The 22,957-nt window shown below is 38.8% G+C and overlaps 1 protein-coding gene across 1 annotated transcript in view; it reads right to left on the reverse strand.

The window, feature by feature from the left end:
- CPA6 (carboxypeptidase A6) overlaps window positions 1-22,957 on the reverse strand; it is an 83,438-nt gene that overhangs the window by 2,446 nt on the left and 58,035 nt on the right. The window contains exons 7-10 of the mRNA XM_012571992.5: window positions 10,840-10,950; window positions 10,507-10,597; window positions 5,676-5,878; window positions 588-672 (exon numbers count right to left, since the gene is read on the reverse strand). Of these exons, the coding sequence (XP_012427446.4) occupies window positions 588-672; window positions 5,676-5,878; window positions 10,507-10,597; window positions 10,840-10,950 (490 nt within the window). The remainder of the gene's footprint in view (window positions 1-587; window positions 673-5,675; window positions 5,879-10,506; window positions 10,598-10,839; window positions 10,951-22,957) is intronic.

A 22,957-nucleotide genomic window follows, 5' to 3' on the forward strand; every position in this document is an offset into this window, starting at 1 on the left:
ACAAGATGATGACTATGCTGTGAGATGGTGGCCCATGATAAGTGTAACTGTAGCTGAAACACAGCAATGGCAGAGGAGATGCAGGTTACTTGTGGAAAGTCTTCAGCTTTTCACTTTTTTCACTGTCTGTTATCATTAACCACAGCATTCAGACCTCAAGGTTTCAGTAAAGAAAAAAATGTCTTGTTAAAACCTGTTGAACTTCTTTCTTTTACCTCTCTACAGAGAGCTTGCCTGACAAGTGCGGTTACAACTTAGTGCATTTGCAGTATCTGATAAAGATATGATTTATAAGACCTTAGTTTTTCCTTTTAAAAAAGCCCCACAGATTTATATGTTATGAATATTTTGTTTGTTGGCTTTTGAGTCTCAAGTGCATTGCATTTTAATATCTTTTATTGCATCAATTGAGTTATTCTTACTGCAATCAACTGACTGAATCAGTTGCAAAACTTTCTTCTGCCTTCCTCACAACCCAAAACAGGAACAAAGTTCATTTTAAATAGTGTTTGCATTCTTTGTTATAATAAGGGTTTTCTCCTTACTGTAGGAAGGTCAAATTCACAAACCTGCAGAGGGAAACTTACACAAAGTGCTGGATGCAGGGCCATATCTGTATCTTACACCATAGGCTGACTGAAGAGCATTAACAGCATTATAGGCTGCTGATTCCTGGGGAGGAGGAAAAAAAACATCAAATACATAAATTAGAGTTTGAATTAAATACTGTATTGTGATTGGAACCTGAGTCATTGGATCATTGACCTCTCGCACAATGCTGTGTTCCACGAGTCCATGACAGCTAAGTCAAAATAATTGTAAAGGATAAATGCATTATTTATTTTTAATGACAGCAATTCCATGAAAAACTTGGTTTGGTATGTTCGTGGCATAGAAGAGCTCACTGCACCATGAATGATCAGACATTAAGTATTTGTAATTAGAGGTGTATTTGTGTCAATTTAGCAACATGACAAATTTAGATGACACCTAAAGACCATGAGATGAAATAATCTCTTTTTTATGCAGTTTAAAAGACATGCATGCATTTTCTGAACCTGAATTTTCCAGTTCACTAAACCTTGTCTCTGCTGAGCTTGTGAAGGAGAAATGATTTCTTGTTGACACTCACAGTGATTTAGTGAGCAGAGTGAGAAGAAGGGAGGAGACAAGTTCCATTCCTGAATCTCTGATCAGCAGGAAAATGTTCACTGCTGGTCTAACTTTCTCTGGGGCCTGATGATGTAGTCTTGGAGAGCTCTTTCCACTATTTCAGAAATGGAATTTCAGTCCTGTAGAGGGAAAATCAGTGCCTACATTGCAGCAGCTTGGGGCTGAATGGCTGTTTAAGGAGCTCACGGTTCATCCTATGAAACTGTGCAAAAGGCCTGGCCCATGGAAAATTCTGAGATTTACGTATGGATAGTGCATCAAAACACACAGAAAGGATACACATATTCAAAAGGAAAAGGAATATTACCCCAAAGAAAAGGATGCTGGCAAATATACAATGAAGGCTGGGAAAAAAACAGTCATCTCTCTATAGAGAACAGGAAATTATTATCTTTGGAACTAGAAACTCTGGACTTTGAACCACTGCATGAAGCTGCAATGGTTGTTTTATTTCCTTGAACAGAAGGTTTCTTTGGTTTATGCAAGTTTTCATGGTCTCAGGCCTTACCTTGTTATTCATCAGGCACTAAATGAATACACTGGGGAAGGATTGCACTCTACTTGCCTTTCTATTTATATGTTTTTCCTAACCTTCCACTTGTTTGCTCTTGTCAGGAGTTGGGATTCTGACTTAATTCTTGGTCTGACCCATGCAGGCTTTGTCTGTCCAAATAGAGAGGCCAGAGAAAACTGCTTTAAATGTTATCCCAGAAACAAAAATAAGTTCATTTTCACTTCCTGGTGTGCAGGAGGTCTTTGGAGAGTTTATTTTACACAGTAACACCTCTTGCAAATGAAAGAGCACATTTTTACTCCATTACAAAAATTTGTTAGGCACAATCAGAATTTTTGTCTGTTTAGAAGAAGGATGATGGTGCTGGAGACTGCCTTTTTCAGTTTGACTTCTTGCCACCTCCACTGGAGAGTGTGCGGAGGCAAGGACCACTTAATTCAGTGTTGCTGGAACTTCTGCAGGGCTGGGATGTGGTTGCCGGCCAGTGTAAGGAGTAACCTCTGATTCACCCTAACACCAAAGATGAGAAGGGCCTGTCCTGTGGGAGAAGGGAGAAGTGCTGTCACTTGGCACTCTTGCTCCAGATGCTTTGATTTCTGAGTTGTGACATGCAAGGGCCATGATGGGGTTGCAGTTACTGGACCCTGTGAGGGTGGCAGGGTGGCAATGTGAGGTCACTGTGGTGGCTGTGGCTGCACAGGGCCTGGAAAAGGGGAACTCCAGCTGCAGCCGGGAGCTGTTGTGGGCTGCCTGCACTGTCCCAAATAAGAGACTCTGTTGCTCAACCAAAATTTGCAAGCAGCTGTGCTTACCATCCCAGGGTAATGGTGAGGAGCTGGGATGGCCTGACAGGAGTCCTGATGCCAAGGGGACAGGGGACAGGGCTCAGCTGGGAGAGCTGAGCAGGCTGGGGAACAAAGTCCTGATAAATGCACCAAGGCAAGTAGAACATAGCCACAAACAAGAGGACTCCCTGTGCATGAATTATGCATTCTACAGCAATGAGACAACAGATAATCCTGTTGAAATCTTTCAAAGAAATAGTTTGGCAATGCCCATTTAAAATCAGCACAACAGCAATGAGGCAGAAACTATCTGGAGGTCAGACCAGGAACACCCCAAGTCCATGTTCACCACGTGGGCACGCATCCCTGGGCACTGGGAAGTTTAAGCTCTTAGCCTTGAGGAATGTAGCTGGCTTCCACTGTTAGATCCACGTGCCCCAAAAAGGGACAGTTCTCAACTGCATCATACTGTGCAGGCTGGATCCTGAATAAATCCAGGCAACCAGTCTTCAAACACCCTCAAGGAGAAAATGCCACATAAAATTACCAGGTTTTTGTAAAGATGTACACAAACTCAGTCATGCCATATAAGTTCACTGCAAACACTAAGGCAAATGACAGTACAGGAAGAAAAAATATGAAAATCAGGTGAAATTTAAAACTCCTGAGATGGATGTGTGTTTCTGCTGTTTTTTTAACCTAAAAGAGTACTTTCATTTTAAGCATCTTAAAAGAACAGAATTTCAGGAGAGTGTTAATAAGCAAGTTGTGCCTAAATTAGAACAGAATATGCATGGTGTGATCAGTACACAGCTCTCCAGTTTCAAAGCAGCTCTGAATAATTGAACACTTTAATTGAAATGGTAACTGACAGCTCACTAGAATGATCTGACCCAGACAGAAACAGCCTTTCTTCTGCTCAAAATTAATCATAGCCCACTGTTAGCACCAAAAGCTATTTATCTGCTATGCATGTGGGGTCTTACTGTTTTCCACTGCACACCGCCCACGTAGACCAACAATGCTTGTTCCATCAGTGTCAGGAAACAGAGATCTATCACTTTCCAGCTCACTACAATTTCCGAGAGAACTGGAGAATATGAAACCTCAGTCTAAGTCATCATTTTTGGGACTTGAAATTTTTAAAAATATACATTTATGAGCCACTAGGTGATGGAACCTTTGGCTGTAGGCAAGTATTAAAATGCACAAATAAATAACCAACAAGTATTCCCTTAATTTTCACCATGATCCCTATAATGAGTTTTATAAATACTGGGAAATTACTTCAGTTTCCTATTTCAACTTCTCTCTTGTTTTTGACCAATCATAATGAAAAGAAGAATGAAGTTCAAATACTGACAAGACATTTAGAATTGGTATTTGGCTTTCATTTGTCTATGGGAGCTGTTTAAAATAGTGTCTTTTTTTGTTCCTTTAGGTCTGTGCCCTACTCCCTCTCATGAGAAGCCTTGGAAATTTGAGGAACACCTTCTAAACATCAAAAATTGGGATCCTTCGGTCTAAAAGCAATAGGTGGAAAGGCAGAATGTGTATGAGCTGAGGGGCACTTACGCCCCATCTCAGAATGGAGTTATCCCTTAAGCAACAAGAACAACAAAATATACTGGTGTATGTGAAAACTTTTAGATAAATCTTCCTTCTTCTTACAATGAATTTCCCATCTATAGCATCTGCTATTGCCTTGTATTACTCTGGACATTATAGTCACATACCCAATAATCATATACTTGCAGAGAAGTTGCTGATTCTTCTTAACACTACGTCTTTACTTTCTTCTCTGTTGTTTGTTCTTAAAAAAAAAAAAAAAAAATACTTGCACCCATGGATCTTCAAAGGAATGAGAACCTCTGATTTTAAATTCCCAGTCTGTTTTTTTGCTAACTAAATAGTCATCAATTCACTTGGAGAACTCCTTTCTCCTTGTCATTCCCCATAAGAATGTGAAGGTAGAATAAAAAAAAAAAAAAAATCCACAGTCATTGCAGGGTGTGGTGGTCAGTCCCCACAAGTGTCATATTTTTAGCTCCTCTGGCTGCTTAGTTAACTTCTAGTTTGCTCTGTTTCACAGGAATGGCATCAGACAGAAGAATGTTTAATAGCTACTGAAATTAAGTGTCTGAACAGAAATAAACCCAGAAAGAGAGTTTAGTTTGCTCAGCCTTCTGAGGGAACAGCTGAGTGAAATTTCAGTGAAGCCCCAGGGACTGACAGCATCATTTATTCTGCACAGGATAAATCTAAGGTGCAGTTAAGCTCCTTTAGAGAAAACTAGCTTAAACCAGCAAGTTAAAAGTCACTGCAACTTTCAAGGTCAAAATGGGAGATAAATGGAAAATGTAATTTTACTCAGGACTGAGGGTGAAAGAAAGAGGCTTGCAACTGGCTGATGAAATGTGGGTCTGTGAGCAGGAGCAAACAGAGAGCAAAGCTTAGCCATGTGTCCCTCAGAGAATAAGCCATAAGGGGGATTTTATGAACAGGAGGCTGGCTAAAACAGACCTTAAACTGCAAACAGAGGGAATAGCTCTGCATTTGGATGAGCGTGGAATAAATGAAATGTACTCATCTGTGAATCAATAGGCTTACATCAAAAAGTGTACTATTTTTAATTTATTTTTCTAATATAGAGAAGCTTCTGGTTTTAATTACCCACTTGTCTTAAAGGGTTAAAAACACTATGTCTGACCTGAATGATAGCTAGTGCAATTGAAGCTTTAATTTTGGTGAAATCTAAGAGATTCCTCCTTGAATTGATAAACAGTTCCAATTTTATTTTGTTCATAACATTGAAGCATTTAAGGTGATCTTCTATGTGCTCCTAGTTTTTAAGTTCTGAGCATGGAGAGACAGTTTCAGCTAGATGCCCACAGACCTAACGACATAATTCCCATTACAGTTAATTAAATAAAATGATAATAACTATAATTAAAATTAGGGATTTATCATATAAAGTAATTTAAAGGGACTGATGGGTGAAAGGCATGATACCATTTTAATCAAATTACCACTGTCTCATGGTGAGTGAAGGTTATATAACCAGAAATGTGATTGCAAGTGGATCCAGAATAAATACTGCTCATTATATGTGTGCAAAGTATTGAAGAAACAAGTCTCGTCTCAAGACAAAATGTACCAAAAATATACGGAGGAGCACATTCTCCAAGTTTTAATGTACTTACCACACAGTTGAAGTTTGGAATGGTTGCATATTTGTAGGAATAAGGGTACAGCAGCATCTGTGCATATGCATGGAAGGACAAATAGGCTTTTATTTGTTTCCTGTGTTTGCGAAGAAAGTGAGCAACAGCCTTTACTTCAGGCTCAGATTCGGGAAAAGGACCACAGTAAGTGTCGTCACATGGGTGTAGTGAAGCACCTTCATCTAGAGGTTGAAAGAGAAAGTTGGTGGTGAACAATCACAGAGAAATTCCAAGGGTCAGCTTCTGGCTCAACCTCTATTGGCCCATGTGCAAAAGTGTGAGAAGCAATAAACAAATTCAATTGCTTTCTTGTGCCTGATGGGCATGAGCCTGGGGGACCTCAGTACAGCAATCTGCTTTTCATCTCACAGACACACCAAGCCCCCAGTTGGCCAACTACTTGGGATTCTCCCCAGAGGATACATTCTTTCCAACTGAAAAAGGAGAACCAGAATTCATTGTATTTTCTTCCCGGCTTTTAGCATCAGCAATGCAGTATTAAAACTATTGATGGATTTCAGTTGGTCTATTTGAAATCAGAAAACTATACCTCTTTCATTAGTCACTCCCAGGACAAATCTAGCCTTTTACAGCTTTTAATGTATCACCTATGACCAGGTAATGTATTACCTATTACCTATAACCAGTGGTGGTTACAATGGTAGGTAGACAACTTAAACACGGATTCTCTTAAAAATATGATAATAGTTCCTGACTACTGCCTATTTTCACACCTGCAAACCTCATGGGAAAAAAAACAAAACAAAACAAAACAAAACAAAACAAAACCAAAAAAACCCACAAAACCACACCAAAAAAACCCACGTGGGATGACAGCTCAGGCAGCTAAAATAGAAATCACCTCCATTTGCACAGGGCCTAACTTTGCTTCAAATTTGGGGCAGGGGTTCAGTTTTGAGGATACCTTTGTGTCAACCTGCTCAGGTGGCAGCAAGCTGCACAAGAGTAACCTACATATAATATGCCATGAGGTACTGAAAGATGAAACTTAGGAAAGGAGATGTGGTGGTGTCTCCTTTATAATTTAGCAATTCTGGATCTAAGCCATCATCTCATTTACAGCTTAGGGCCTGGGCCTAAAAGAACAATATTTATGCAAATCTACTCTGCTCTTGTACCTGCTGCAATTTCAAAATACCACACATTTTACATTGACCTGCATAATAATAAGTTTGTTTGCAAACTTCCCTGGAGCCATCAGGGACTTACAGCAACAGTGCTCTATTAGCTTTCCTTTGTATAGTAAGTACTGCCACCTTCAATTAATGAAAAGAGAGCTGTGTATGAGAAGGCATAATGATACCAACTAAAACGGGGTTATGCAATCAACTTAATGGCAAAAAAAAAAAAAAATAGAAGTGGAAGAATTTCATGCTGCAGTTTCATCTGTAAGATGAAAATTGAGGTTACAATTCAATAGCTATAGGTGGGGATTTTAAAGGTACTTCAAAGGTGCTTGGATTGCAGTGAATATGGAAGGGTTATAGAGAGGGCAGATGGTCTTTTCCATGCAGAACAGATGGCCACCAAGTCATCCAAATCCCAAGAGCACTCTGCCTCAATTTCTTATCAGATAATATAGCTGCAGGACAGCTATTGAACAGTCTCCAGAGCATTTGCCCTTTTTTTTTTTTTTTTTTTTTTTAATGTATACTTCATCTCCTGTTTCAGTGTTGTACACTGAATAATGGCAATGGATAACACTGTTAATAAACAATGGATCCCTACAGGCTAATGGTAAAATGACCCAATGGTAAAATATGGCTCAGTTTAGAGACTTCCAGGGAAGGGGAAAAACTCTCTAAACTGTTCAGCTTACTATGATAAGCCATGTGCCATCCCAGATGTAGTTAATGCTTTACCTTAAGTGAAACTGGCTGGTGATAAAAAGAGGGTTTCCATGGTGGCCTTGGATAATGTAAGGGTATGCTCAATTTTTATACTGGAAGTTCTTTTGAAGTAACTCAATAATGAAAAAAAGAGTTGATGCAGTGTGTACAAATTCCTGTGACATTTCTAAGTTACAGTCATGAGAAGCAAATGGAATTGTGTAAAATGTTACCATGCTGCCTTGTTTTTGTACCTGATAGCATACTGGGGGAAGACAAGTATCCTCTAACATCCATCATGAGACCCAATGAACAAAAGAAATGTGTGCCAAGACTGATGAAACCAGTGCTCTGGTACAGAAGGAAGACTGAGAGGATGAATGAGCTGGAGCATGATTTTCAAACTTCCTTGCAGCCACTTCTGCCAGTATGGGATACTGTCCTCAGTGGGTACTGGGATGCACTGGAAATTGGGATGTGCTGGAAATTTTAACTCCTACTGTTGCTCTCCTGGGGATTTGGATGCAACCACTTTAACTAAATTTGCCCTATGACTTAAATTAATTCTAAGTACCTGATTATTTGCTTAAAAGTAGCTATTATTTCATTATCATTAAACCATTGTACTAGTTATTGCACATATATGTGCATTGCAAGGAGCATTTCTACCCAGAGTTCTTGCTTCCAGTATTCACATGGGTCTGTGTGCAATTTGTGTGCACTGTTTTGAGTACAGGTTGCTGCAACATGAAACTAGCAGTGATATGGCCCTTGGCTTGGTCCCTAGAGAGTCATAAAGCTTGCATCAAAGTCCTATACTAGAAAGGAAGAGGAAAGCAGATGGGATGCTGTGTTATCAGCACTGACTAGCTCCCTGCTGATAGCATTTGGTGGCTTTGCTGAGGCCAGAGTCTGCCACTGCACACCTGCCTGGAAGCCCCACCGTGAAGTTCAAACCTGTCTGAAAACTCTTAAGTGCAACGGGACTGAATGAAAAGGTTTTTACAAGCGCATGCAGTTTTAAAGGTTAAACACACCATGATCACACATGCCTCAAGGTGTGATATGATCCAGATTCTTCTCTGACTCATCTAATATCAGAGAACATCAGGTGACCGGTTAGGGTCATGTGAGTACCAGTCAGCCCAGTTCATGAAAGACCTTTTTATTCTCCATTAAAATAGACAATCAGACAGACTTTGGGCTCCAAAGCAGGAAGCTGAGCATGTGCTTTTTGGGATGAGAAGCAGAATTGAAAGAATTTTTATTTTTTAAACTTGGGGTGGGAACCTGTCTTTCGTGCCAGTGCAGGGGAGAAATGCAACAATTAGGGGATTACAACAAACAACACCTGTGAGTATTGTTATGGTTTCACTAAGCCTAGAAAAAATAGTTTTTTGAATGAAAACTAAGCAAACATTTTTAGGACTGAATAAAAAATGTGTTTTAATACAGTGGCTACAGAGCAGGAACCAAAGAATTAATTAGAGTTAGAAAGAATATGCACTGAGAATTAATTTTGTACTGATAGGTATCTAACATACATCTCTGAGCACACTATAAGAGAACTGATCATTCCAGTTATGCCAACGGCTATTTTCTAAACAGTAAAAAAAATAAATAAAAATATCTGCAAAAAATATCTGCAGTTGTGGCTTACACACTTAAACAGTGGTAACAGTGATGCAGGACTAGTTCATTTTTACATTATTTTTGCAGCATAAAATTGCCTTAAAGATTGTCATAGAGCCCTGGGCCTGTCTTCTGTAAAGAAGATTTCTCAACTAACACAGGCGTTCTGTAAATGCTTCTGTCTCAGTCCTCTCCTTAGAGTGGGTAGAGTTGAAAACAATTTGAAGCAAATTTCACAGGTCCATACAGGATTGAATGTATGCATCTGTCCACATTCACTTTTATCCTTACAATTCTGAAAGCCCTACTTAAAGAATCCAGCTGTTTCAAGCCAGACTGTACAGTGCTCACCCCTACTGCATGCAATCAGTTTTGTGGAAATATCTAGAGACTTCCAGTGGAAGAGGGATGGGTGAAGGCAGAGCCCTTGCACTACACAAACACAATTTCTTGTCTTTATAAGCCTGTAATGTAAATAAGGAAGTTGGACTAATGCTGGCTGAGACAACAGCTGCACAGAGAGCTGAAGGAAGTTCCTTGCAATGGGAAAGCAGGTCAGCAGGTATATATTGCTGTATTTAAGCGTTCTTACTTCCTTACACTAGAACCTTTAGGGGCTGCTTACCCCTGTGTGAATTGAATTATCTTTAGGTAAGATTTAAGAAAATACCAGTTTTTCTTGGTGTATCCATTCCAAATCTTCTGGCAGTTATTTCATTACCGCTGCATTCTCTATGCAAAATTCAGGCCAATTTTTATGAAGTACTTACAGAAGTGCTGGGAGTTTAAAATTGTATCTCCATGCATTTAGAAGCACTTTCTTTCTTTCTTTATTAACTCACTGATAATAATGGCCTTAATGACACTGAGGCCAGGAAAGTAAGTTTGACATTTCCAAAGCTAGAATAATTTCAGAGAAATGGTAAATTGAATAAAATGAAGCTTGAAATGTTTCTTGATTCTTCACTTAGGTAAATCTTGAAAAGTCATGGTTGATTCTCAGTGTTATGCTTAAAATTATTTATATGATTGCCAAAATGCAGAATAGCTGTATGTGTGATTTAAAAAATTTTGCCACATTTTCCATGACAAGTTTTTACTTATGATAAGGTCTGTTTTTCCAAGGTTGAGAACTTCTATTTTTTTAGAAGTTAGTAGGAAGATTTGAGCCTTGGCTTATGGCTTTATGGGAAAAAAATCTTCAACTTCAGCTACAGCAAAGAGAACACTTCACAACAGATGTGATCTAACCTTTGGATAATTACCTCTGTTGGATAATTAAATACAGGGTAATCTGAACTGGAATACCAAAGTATCTCCATACTTACCACACCATTTCACTTTCCAGTTGCGATTAGCATCAACACCATGACAGTGAAACCTCATGTTCTTTGATCTTGTTTTTCTCCAAAATCGATCCTAGCATAAGTTACAAAATATTTTAAAAGTAATATTACTCTATTTTGGAAAAAATCTATTTGTACACATAACTAATCAACCCTGGTAAACATATTCAGTATTCTGTTTTAAGTGGAATAATTTAATTCCCAGGCACAAAGTGATGGACCAGATTTATGCAGAGTCACCTTTGAATAATGTAATAACCATTTGATCTTTCTTGTCTGAATAATTTTTTGAATAATACTACTGCCATTACTTACATTTGTCCAGCTGAAATGATATCCATCCACATTAAATACAGGCATGATATAGAAATACAGCTGAGTTAGCATCTTTCTCATGTCAGGATCAGTCTGGTATGTCTGAAGAGCCTAAAGCAGAAAAGCCAAAGAAAATAATTTCCATAATAAAAATAATTTCCCAATTAAGTGTTGTGATGGACTATGACAGTCATGAGGCATTTGGCAGCACAGAGGTCTGCTCTCATGGCAGCACAGACATCCTTCTAGCTGTACCTGAAATGCTGACATCTTTCTGTAAATGTGATTAAGACAGTGTGTGAACATGTGAAAAAGGTGTTCTAAAGACTTTAGTCTCTCTGCTTCTCAGTTGCTTTCAATACTCAAGAAAATGCAACTCATTTTACAGAGAAGAAAACACATGCAAAGTTTTTCTTGAAATAAGAGCTAAAAGTCAGTGGAATAGATTCTTAATTGAAGAAATGAATTTAGCTCCTGCAAGATAGTGGAACCCTGATGTTTCCTCTAGGTGATTTTGTAAGGTCTTGAAGCATTTAAGGCTCACATTAATAACACAGCTTTTGTTTGTATTAAATTATCAATACAGGCACTTTATTCCTTTACAATTTAGACACCTCTCTATTTTTGGAGAACCTTTAGTAAAAGATGTCTAGATAGGGAAATTTTTTTGTTTTTTATCCATTCTGCATCTTAGAAAAATGCAGCAAAACCAGAGGCTCCTCAGCAGTCCTATTTGCTAGTGCCCCTAGATGTTCCTTTACCAGTTCCAGGAAGCTTATACTCCACATTCTCTTGCAAATACTGTCCATTGACATAGCTGGGCATCAAATTAACATCCTTCAAAATTTAAGTCTTGATTTTATAAGGAATCCAGTGCTTCATGTGGCAGGTGGAAGGCATATCAAACTGACTCTGGGTTCAGAGGGATGCCTGAACCTGGCTCCTCTCCTCCTGCTACTGTGATTACAGCCTTCTGCTCTGCACTATTTCTGGCCCTTCATATCTGAAGAGTAGCATGTGTTTGGGGAGCAAAGGGAAACATTTGCTCTGAAATAAACTAAGCTAAATGCTTTTCAATTGACAAATGCTTGGGAGCAGTGTGAAGTACAGGAATTCAATAATTCAGGGCTCCTGACGATGCAGCTGTTTGAATTACTGAAGCTGCCATGGGAGCTGATGAATGCTTTGTGTGGAATATCTGTAAGAAATAACCATACATTTGGACATGTTTGGGGCTGAAATTTACTCATGGAGGAGTATGACATCTTTTTTCTTTACTGAGGGGATTAGTGGGACTTCTAAATACTTTTTCTATGTGGTTCATTAACCTCTCTTCTGTTGTGCAGCACTTTCTCCTTACCCAGCTTCATCTCACCCTCCTGAAGTGCTCTGCACGTGCAAGTCCTTCAGCCTCACTGTCAGATCCAAAGCAGCACATAATCCTTGTGAAAAGCCAAGTCACCCAGTGCTACTCCACACTGAGCTACTCTGCTCCAGCCAGGCAAGAGGAGGGGACAGTGAGAAATAGAAGGCAAGGCAAAGCACAGAATGAAATGGGACAGGGTGGTGTGGTGGTCGCACCTTAGGATGAGATCCTGAAAGAAGAGAATGATAGTATGCTTTTGAGGAGAATCTTGATGGACTGCCCAGGAGAAAGCTCCAGCCAGTGAGGCGGTCATGGGTTCTCTGGTCCATTTGCCAGAAATTCCCCCAAAATTAATAGCTGGTCTTACATTTAAGTTTGATTTACTTGTATTAAAAAGCCATACTAAGTTTCCAATATATTTGGATTAAAAAAAAATGGCGTTTAGGGAACTGCAAAAAAATTAGTTTTGTCAAAACATTGATTTCTCAAATCAACGGATACTCAAAATCAATGACCATGAAAATAACTGTGTGTTATTGTGATTTCACATGCAGATGACACATATTGAAGTAAACAGGGTTACTGTGTGCATTAGGCTGGCCCTGCACTTAAATCTGGACAGGATTAAGAGTCTATGTGGCAAGTATGGATGTTAAACTAGTAAAACTGTTCTTACAGCTGGAAACAGAACCAACCCATGCTCCAAAATATGAGTTAAAGAAAATGAACATTTTTATCTTGCTTATTTCAGAAGCAGTAGTAGGAAGAAGTAGTTTAGCTGAGGTGGAAATAAAGCACCACACACCACTTCCTTGATTTCTCACTGCTTTTCTATTTTTAGACAGTATTAACAAATTAAGCTCAGGTTGTGTACCCATGGTGGGTATTTTCATACCAGTGACAATGAAATAGGCATATGTGTTTGCATATGTATTTTTTATGCCATTCTTTTGCTGTCAGTTACATTGGTAATTGTGCATTTTGTTACACTGGGCTATATACTATGTTTTAAACTGCAATGCTGTAAGACTAAACTCTTTAAAACACTTTTTAAATCATCTCCTTACAATAACTACAGATAATTAATTAATGTAAGATAATACACTGCTTAAAATTGCATGAATTAATTTTGCATATTTTACAGAACCTTTCAAAATTTGCAAAAAGTGGCATAATGAAAATATTTGAATTAAGACTTTTTAATATACAATATGTTTTAAATCCTGTAAAGAATATATTTTCCTTGCTAGGTGAAATCACCACCATTTAAAAACCTAAACAAAATATAGGCAGCAAAATGTCAAGTTTTATAGTGACTCTATGTTATTTTAATGCCTTTTGTCATTGACAAAATACTGGAAGAGACTTTGGAAAGCATTATAGTCCCCAGTAATAATCCTCAAAACTGCATATCTTAATGTTGGTTTAGAGCCAAATATATAATTCAATTCTGTTCTTTAAAGAATATATGGGGGTTTTTAATAACTTTGTTACCCTCTTAGAGTAGTATTTCATTAAAAATATAGTGGATCTAGAGTGGCTTTCTTCTTTGAAAGCAAGCAGATAGTGTGAGATCATATTCACATTTTCTGCTGAAAATACTTCGTCTTTTGTACTGCTTTTATCTGGTATTTTTATTTGACGTATGTAATCAGGCAACACAGACAGTATAATCTTTGGCAATGAGCCGTACAGTTACCAAGGTGTGTCCTTGCTGGAGCAAAGCCCACAACTTGCTTTTTGTGACGTGACTCTCAAGTCCTCCCAACACTGGTGATGTGAACCACCTCCCCTACACGCCCCGGCAGTGCTGAAATGTTTTCTCTCTGCTGTGACACGAGCCAGGCGAATAGAAACCATCAGTGAATTAACTGCATTGTAGTTTGCAGAGAGCTCTCAGAATATGGGCTGATTCTGCTTCCCCATCATGCAATCAATAGCAGCTTTGCTGCTGAATGTGCAGAGAGCCAGCCCATCCCAATAAACGCTGAATCGTGTTATTAGCGAGCGAACAGATGATAGAGGAACGCTGCCAACAGCGTGCAGGCAATCTGCCTGGGGGTGGGGAAAGCACCAGTGATTAATAGGATGGGATTCGATCATCTGGATCAGCTGAGTGATGGCTGCTGATAGAGCAACACCAGCTTAGGCTGGCTGAGGATATGGTCCGCAGGAAATTTAATTTAGGGGATGAAGTAAACAAAAGAGATATATTGTAAACTGCCAGGGCAATAAAGGCAAGAGTGTAAAATGGATTTAGGATGCAGTTAGGCTTTTTATAAAATCAGGGGATTGAGTAAGAAGGACAAAGCAAGGAGACAGGGTTGGCAGAAACTCTGAAATCCCAATTGAGCTTAATAAGGATTTGCTATCTAACAATTAATTATTATTAAATTTAAGGTAACAATCAGATTTTGCTCTTTCTGATTTTTGAATTAAACAATCATACTGAATTAACAGTTACTATTTTAGCCCAAAGAACTGACTCCATTTACTGCTCTGCCAGAAATTGCACAAAACTGCTTCTGGCAAAAAAAGGATTAACTGTTCCATGCCATTATTAAGATATCAGTTAAAACATCTTTTCTGACAGTAATACACAATATTTTACTTTTATCTGCATGTGTTACACTTTAGCAGACTGACACCATGATCTGCCATTCAGGCCTTCATTGCCAATTTATCAGTTTGGCAAGTTAGTAATTAGCTCTGTCTCTGCTCTTGGAAACAGTACAGCTTTTTATCTCTGGTTTCCCTTTTACTGCTACTGTCCTGCTTTGGCATTCAAATCACAAGCAGAGCAGAAAGCCCATTATTAAGGCTAAGATACAGCCAAGTATTTAAAAACAAATGGCTTAAAACAAAGGGTCAAGTTTTCAAGGATGAAACTTGAACTATGTCTGATTTATCTTTTTTGTTTAGAACAAAGCAAAACCTTCCTTCCTCTTTAAAGGCATTTACCACAGAAGGAACCCAGAAACAACTTAGAAAGAGGAGTGTGCTGCAACTACTCCTCAACACCCATAAAAAGAGTCTGACAAGAAGGATCTGCAGAATTCCAAAGACTTGACTGTGTAGCTCTTTAAGGATGAAAATGGAAAAGATGCTGAAGCAGAAGAGATGGTGGGATGGGATGATGATGGGATTGACATATTAGAAAAGCAAACAGCCATTCCAGGAATCCTGTGCAAGGCTGGGACCACTCAAACAAGGGCAGGATCTTGTGGGAAAGAAGATGCATTATTACATAGACCTTAGTTAAAACTGGAGAGACAACCTCTTGGTTCAACTCAGAGAGATGGTACAAAAGGAAAGAAGAAAAACATCTTAGATGCCAAACAATAAAGGACTGCCTGTCTGGGAAAAAAAAAGGTCTGAGTTATTCTGGAGTACTGTGAATGCTTTGAAAGGAGCAACACAAATTTCTTTACTAGTGATTGTATGAAATTAGTGCCCACCAAGATATAGGCCTCTGAAAAATGTAATTATTGAATTTTACATCCTAATTATGTTGCTCCATGGTAGTATATATTGAGGTAAACTCAAGAGGACTCACTTGAATACAAGGTTTAATTAAATTTTTAGACACAATTAAATACTTAAGACAACAAACAATTGCTTGTAATTCCATTTCTGGAACAAATAAATTGTCCAACATATGGAATTTTATTTCACAGTCCTATTTCATGCTCAGTAGCGTTTCTGCATATCAGCAGTTTTACTGAGGCCTAATTACTCAGTACCATCACACAAGATTGGACTGCTAAAATACAGAGCAGAATTTCTTCCTTAGGGCAACTAATGTGTTGCAACAACAATGTGAATTCTTTTCATGTCTTGAAGAAGAACATATTCAACAGCCTAAAAGCCTTCAGGGAGTAGAATCTGAATGTCCTAGTGATGAATACTTCAATAGGAATTTACAGGAGCAAGTGTCATTGAGGAATTCCTATTACAGGCACAACACAACTGCAGTTTTACTTTTCTTTTATCAAGATCTACTTACATTGTCAAAAATTAATAGCTGCAAGCAAAATTAAAGCACTTTTTGCTTTCTTAAGGTCATGGATAGGCAGAAAGATGCAGCTGAATAGCTGAAAGTGCACACAAAAAATAGCACAGTACTTTCTTTTGGAAAACTGGAATCAAGTTTAACTGTTGTTGTTGTTGTTGTTGTTGTTGTTGTGAAGTTGTAACAGTAAAGGAAAGAACCTTCCCTAAACTGCATTATTGTTGAATAAAACCTGGGAAATTCCACCATGGATCAAAAGAGACAGAGATACATCACAGCATAAAAATGTTTTGCCACAGTTGCCTTTAAACAATGCATCACATGCCTCGTTGTGGTGATACCATGGTACTGCACTGCATAGTTTTGGCATTGGCTTAGATTTTATCCATTAAAAAAAAAAAAAAAAAAAAAAAAAAAAAAAGGCATCACAATTGAGGCCCCAGATCAGTGTTCACTGCTACTTTAGTTCCCTTTCCCTCAGAATTGGTGCAGATTTTCAGTAGCAAGAATGTGCCAGAGAGATGCAGACACTCAGAGAGAAGTGGTGTATAGGATGGCTGCCAAAAAAAGGGAACAGCTGTAGAATGGGAGACATTGAGTAGAAGCAGAAACTACTACACGTAGGTGTGAATACTGCACATGAACTTCAAAAGGCAGGAACTGCATTTACAGGATGGAAAAAAAATCATGAGGATAAAACAAATTCTGCATTGGTACCAGTGCCTCTTGCTGCTGAAAGGCTGATGAATGAAGTGCTGAGCGAAGAGGCTGGAAGAGGTGATCTCTCTTATTGAGAAAAAACAGTGTTTCAGGCAGAAGCTCCTGACAGAGAAGCCTGAATTAGCTAAAGACAAGTAAGGCTGAGTGCTTCAAATATAGATACGGCAGGATGAAACAGATGGATTTTTTCCTCCAGATAATGAATATATAGGGATCAATCAGAGAAGTCTTTTTATTTTTTTTAATTAGGCAGCCAAAAAGACAGCTGAGGAGACTAGAATCTGGTAAACAATAAAAATTAAGCTCCAAGGATTGTATTGTGTTTACTGAAAGAGCTGCAGACATTCATGAGGAGATTGTCACCAGATGACTGGTCCTGCAAGTTGAAAAAACACAGTTTTTGTGGTGTCATCACCATTGGCACCTGTGAAGGAGGCTGCAGGGGCATAAAACAGCCCTGGGAAGCTTCTGATTCTCCTAAACAAAGGGTAAACTAAAAATTGATCAACTGGAGGAAAACCCAGATAGGAAGATTCCACAGAGTAAGAAGATGTAATTATATAAAGAGCAACAAATATTTCATTTCAAGCTAACATCAGCTAAAGAGCTTTAGCTGAAGGGAACAGACTTTGGAAAGAAAGAACATCCAGCTGAAGGGTAAAAGGAAAAAGCTACAGGTACAATATTTGTTTTGGCCTTGCATGCCTCTCATTCACTTTGGAATATTTCATCTTTTTTCAAAAGCTCTTCAGATTTTTGAGGGCCATCAGTCAAAGGTACTTGAGGAACAGTGGCATACCTGTACCCAGGAAAGAACTGGCACAAATGTCTGATTTATATGAAGAGACAATCAGGTCCTTGCTTTCTTTCCTCTATGGTTCAAAATTTCCACTTGGAGAACTCCAAAAAATGGAGATGGAAAGCCTATCACAGCAGGTGGAACACATTGTCTAAAAAAATAACTAAATTTAGGTGTAATGAGCATCCTTTGAATTAATCTTAGTCTGAAACCCTGGGATGTGGGAACACACTATTTCAGTTGTACCTGTTCAAAAGACTTTAGTTGGCTGACAAGTGATAGATCAAGTGTATAATCTTCAGAAAACATTATTGTATTGCTTCACATAACTATCTTGCACGCCCCCAAGATCAGACTATTTCTGAAGTGGGTGAAAAAACTGATATCTGAATTTGATAATTAGGCAGTATTTCAAGGCTCTGGTAGTTAACAAATAACACAGGGAAAGAAATTTTCTAAATACTAAAGGACTCCTGGTTTTGATGGAGCTCAGCAAGACCCAGCAATGATCCAGAAAGTGAAGCTATTTTCCTGACAGTGTGGGCTTCAGCACTGGAATGAATGACTGAGTGCTGCTCTGTCGATGCAGGATATTGCAGATGTTTTATCCATCAGGACATGGACTGTGGAATTTTGTAGAATAAGTGCTACACTGGCTTTCAGCAGATCTTAAAGTAAGAATACTTATAGCTTTATTGACTTCTGACTACATGGCCTGGGCAATGCAGAAGATCCAACCCTTTTTAACACTGTCTGTGTCTCCTGCTTGGCCCTGCATCTGAGTGCACTGCTGTCCTGACTGAGCTCTGGCTATGTGCTGCTCCTTTAGCTGGCTGCACTCAACACTTCATAAACATTCTTGAGGAAGAATCTGAGGTCTTGAATGCTGCAAAATTCCTGGTAAAGACTGCTCTCTGGGGCCTGGTCCACAAGCCTAATGGCTGGCTAATTGGCAGTATGCATCCCATATGCATCCCACGAGGTGACTCATAAATCAATCTCAAGCTGAGAATAGTGGGGGCAGATGTTGCCACTTTGCTTCTTAGACAGTGTGTGTGTCTCTCTTGGCTCATTATTATAGAGTGAAAAAATGAGTTTCTAACCTGGTTTTGGAATAAATCAATACCAATGTCAGCATGAAAAAAAAAAAAAACCAACAAAAAACCACAAACAACAAAATACCCCTGAGAACTGCCCTCAGCCTTTAATTTCTTTTTCTGGGGCTATATGTTTGCTTCCTGGGAGCATGATGAAGTCCAAACGCATAATCTTGAGTAATTTGGGAACTCAAATAATTGTGATAATTGTTGAGGATGGGAGAAGAAGGTTGTGAAGGTCACTGCATTTCCAAAGTGTGAGACTATTTTCACCTTCATTTGAGGCCCTGATGAGGTAACTCCTTTAGGGAGATGCATTTGATTGTAATAGACATTACAGGTGACATTGGAGTCTTAAAACATTTTGTCAAGAAGAACAACCAGCGCATGCTTCTTGAAGATTTTTAATTTCATTTCTTGAATTTTCCAATATTGAAATAAAAATTCCTGCATCACAAATAAAGAATAACACAACTCAAAGTCACATCTCAACTATGCTGTTTTCTGAAAATATTTTATGAAAGACATCTCAAGGTTATACATCATTGAAATGGATCAAATGGCACCATTTATTAGAGGAAAGAAAGTCAAACCAGATGTAATGGGAATCCTCATCTGCTTTCACTAAAACTGAAACAGACTCGAGTTTTGATGTTAATTTAAATAGCAGCCTGTGAGCCGTATTTCAGATTTTTAAAAAAATGGTAAAATCCTAAATTTGAGGTCAGGATAATTTGATAGCTGAATTCTACTTCACCTCTCTCAATGAATAGGAGCTAAATATTCTTACTTAACATATGTACATATATAATTGTATTTTTGCAAAATAGTTATAGTTATTATATCTTTGTTTCTCTGAGAGCTATTTAATTTTTGATAAATACATGTTATATCTGATTTTTTTTTCTAAAGTCTACTTTAGAAAAGTAGACTTTTCTACTTTTTTTGTAGCTTTCCACAAAGTAGTTACATAACAGAGTATCTTTTAGTTCATAATATTTAATAACATAATAATATATTAGATCCCATCTACCCTTTTTAAAATTGTAGGCTAACAAACCTTTCTTCTTTTTTTTCCCCTAAAGCTCTTGCTGTGAACACTAGATTGGGTTCATTTATCTTTGCAGGTTGCCTTCAAAGTAGCCCACATATAATCAGTTCTGTTTCCTTTTACAGTTTGTCATGCTTCCCTTCTCCACCAAAGGTCTTGTAATGTTTCCACTTTCAGAGCACTTTTTCCATCTCTTTCCGTCTGAGTAAGGCTTAAATTGGGTGGGATTCTACTGCAACCTCACTGCTACAGTACAAGTGCAGACACTTCTCTGAGTCTCATTAGCAAGTACCTAAAACTCTGGTCCTGTGTGCAGGGTGTCCCCTTTCTTGACTTGAAATTCAATGACAATGAGGTCGGGTTTGCCAGAGGCCAGCAGTACAGCTACTCCTGACAGAACATCTGATTATCTTTAGCCAAGAGACTACAGACTTTTAGGGGCGCCTTCCACAGAAACAAACAGTGATGTTGTTATTAACATCAGGAGCACAAACCCAAGGCTAGAGCTCATTCTGGAGTAGATTATAAGGAAAAAAAAAACCTCAAAACAACACACAGAAAACCAAACAAAACCCACAACTCCCCAAACCATAGTATTTGCTCTCCTTTAATTTGTTTCAAAATGTGAGTAGGCTGCTTTTGTACTTTGAAATATATTATCATGTAATATCCTGTGCATTCTCTTTCTCTTTTATATATGTAATTTTTCTATATTTTTTCCTCTAGTTATTTTTTTTCCCCTAATTATTGTAATTGTCCAAATACAGAACAAGTCTACACAGCAGGCAGCGTCTTGCCTTCCCATGCTCCAGCCTTACCTCCTGACATCCCAAGTCTGATCTACTTTAGTCTGTTTTGCATTTCTAAGTAGATGGGAGCCAGGTCCAGTTTAGCTGAACAATTCCAGATTCTCTGTAGAAAACGTGGAGCTGCTGCTATGCCCAGGAGAAAGCTATGAGCAGCTGCTCAGTGACACCTCCACTCTTTGGAGGTGCTCTTCGATTGCTTCCAGCAAATCCACTGTCACACAGAAACTGCCACTTCTAGAGGTGCAAACCAGACACTGAGGGTTCCCAAACTGAATAGGGCTATTTGGTAAAGTTTGAGGCACACTGTCTGAGGCTTGAATGTTAAGTGAAATTCATGCATAGAGGGTTTTCTTCCTAAGCTAAATTGCCTGAAAAGCCTTCTTGTACACAGGAACATGGATATACTTCAATAAAAATAAGTGTCAGAGAAGTGAAAGCTTGCTAAGTCATTTCAGGCTGCCTGCAGAGTAAAGGAACGCATGTATGGTGTTAGAAAAGAAGCCAACATCATGTAAATCCAGCACTACTTCTTCCTTGCCTTAAATCAATGGGCTTGTGGTGCTATTCCTTAGAGTCAACAAATGTGCCAGGAAAAATCTGTTTCCAAGCTGACAGCCCTTTCTCAGAACTGCCTGTAAGTACCAGGGAGGATGGAAAACTGGGCTGCCAGGCTGCAGAGGTCTTAAGGGAAGAGTTTGCCAGCAAAAAAGAATTGCAGAGTTTCAAGCACAGAAAGACCTTCAGGTTTCCCAGAGTTCTTCCTAAAAATTTCTAATTCATACAATGAGAAAAGTAATATCCTAAACCAAGCAATCTAATAATCTTGTCTTTCCTCCTTAGCCAGTTGATTTTAATATGATGATGGAGACTGTAAGCATAATGTATTCTCTTCCTGATGCTTTTTAATTTAATGCTGGATTGAAATACTGCTCTGAGAAGGGATGGGCAGACAAAGGTGATACATTCTTGTAGTCTGAAGGAGCTCTGTGGAGACTACTTTTAATCCAGGAAAATGTTTCTACATAATTTGAGAATCAGCCTTATCAGGCTCTCTGAAGATCTAATAACAACCAGAAGGTTTTTATATACACACCCACAGTCTATAGCGTGCTATAAAGTCTACAGAGAATCTCAGGGTCTGCAGTGTCAGAATGACCCTAAGATTGTAATAGTCCTTGTTTCTTAGCCCATGCAGCCAAAGAAGGAGTTTGAATGCGTAGGATCAGCTTTTCAAGGTTGTTTATTCTTCCTTATCTATAACATTCTTTCTCTGACCTGCCGAGCTCCGTCTGGCAAGGAGGCCATGGCATATTGTGTGCTGCCTTGGGCAAAACAGAACCAGACAATTTAGAAGCAAAATTCCAATTCCATTTGATTTCACCTCTCATTTGAAACCTGCAAATGGATAAGTATGGAGACTAAAAACTAGACATCAAAAATAAAGGGAGAATAAACCAAATAAGATAGAATCAAAGAAACATTGGAATCACTTGCTTTTCAGATAATATGAAATTCATCATTTCAGGTGAAATCCATCTATGAAGAAGAACAGCCAGCAGATCAATCCCTGGCTCTGAGACTGGTGTCACTGGCAGAATTTTGGGGTTTTGACCATGGGTTTGTTTACGCAACAGCAAGCTTCCCAGTGAGATAGGGTGTACTTGTCTCAAAAGGGGAAAACAATCTTTGATCATAAGTGTTAAGAGGTCGCACTGAAAGAGCTTTAAACTGGATTTGAAGGTGGAAGAGGATAAAACCAGGCTTGATAAACTTGGGGGCACCACACGGATGTTTGAGGGATGTTGTTCTAGTTAGGTCCTTCAGTCTGCCATCCCAGTGGGGATGGAGATACATGTGGCAGCAAAGACAGAAGGGTATTCATGTGTTAGAAACCACAGAAGTGCCTAAAACCAATCATGCAGGAATTAGGGCTTCTTCCCTGCAGAAGGCATTCAGATCAGTAGCCCACCTGAAGCACATCTATACCAATACACAAAGGATGGGTAACAAACAGGAGCTGGAAGACATTGCACAGCAGAAAACTATGACAGTTGCCATCATGGAAGTATGGTAGATGAATTCTTGACAGATTGAGACCAACTGTTCAGAAAAGCCAAGTGCCAGATCCTGTACTTGAGTCACAGAGACCTCATGCAGTGCTACCAGCTGAGGGAAGAGTGACTGGGAAGATGCCCATTGGAAAAAAACCTGGGGGTGCTCGTTGACAGCAGTTGAATATGAGCCAGTGTGTGCCCAGGTGGCCA

The sequence above is a fragment of the Taeniopygia guttata genome, chromosome 2 (genome assembly GCF_048771995.1).
Source record: "Taeniopygia guttata chromosome 2, bTaeGut7.mat, whole genome shotgun sequence".
In the NCBI taxonomy this organism is placed as follows: Eukaryota; Metazoa; Chordata; class Aves; order Passeriformes; family Estrildidae; genus Taeniopygia; species Taeniopygia guttata.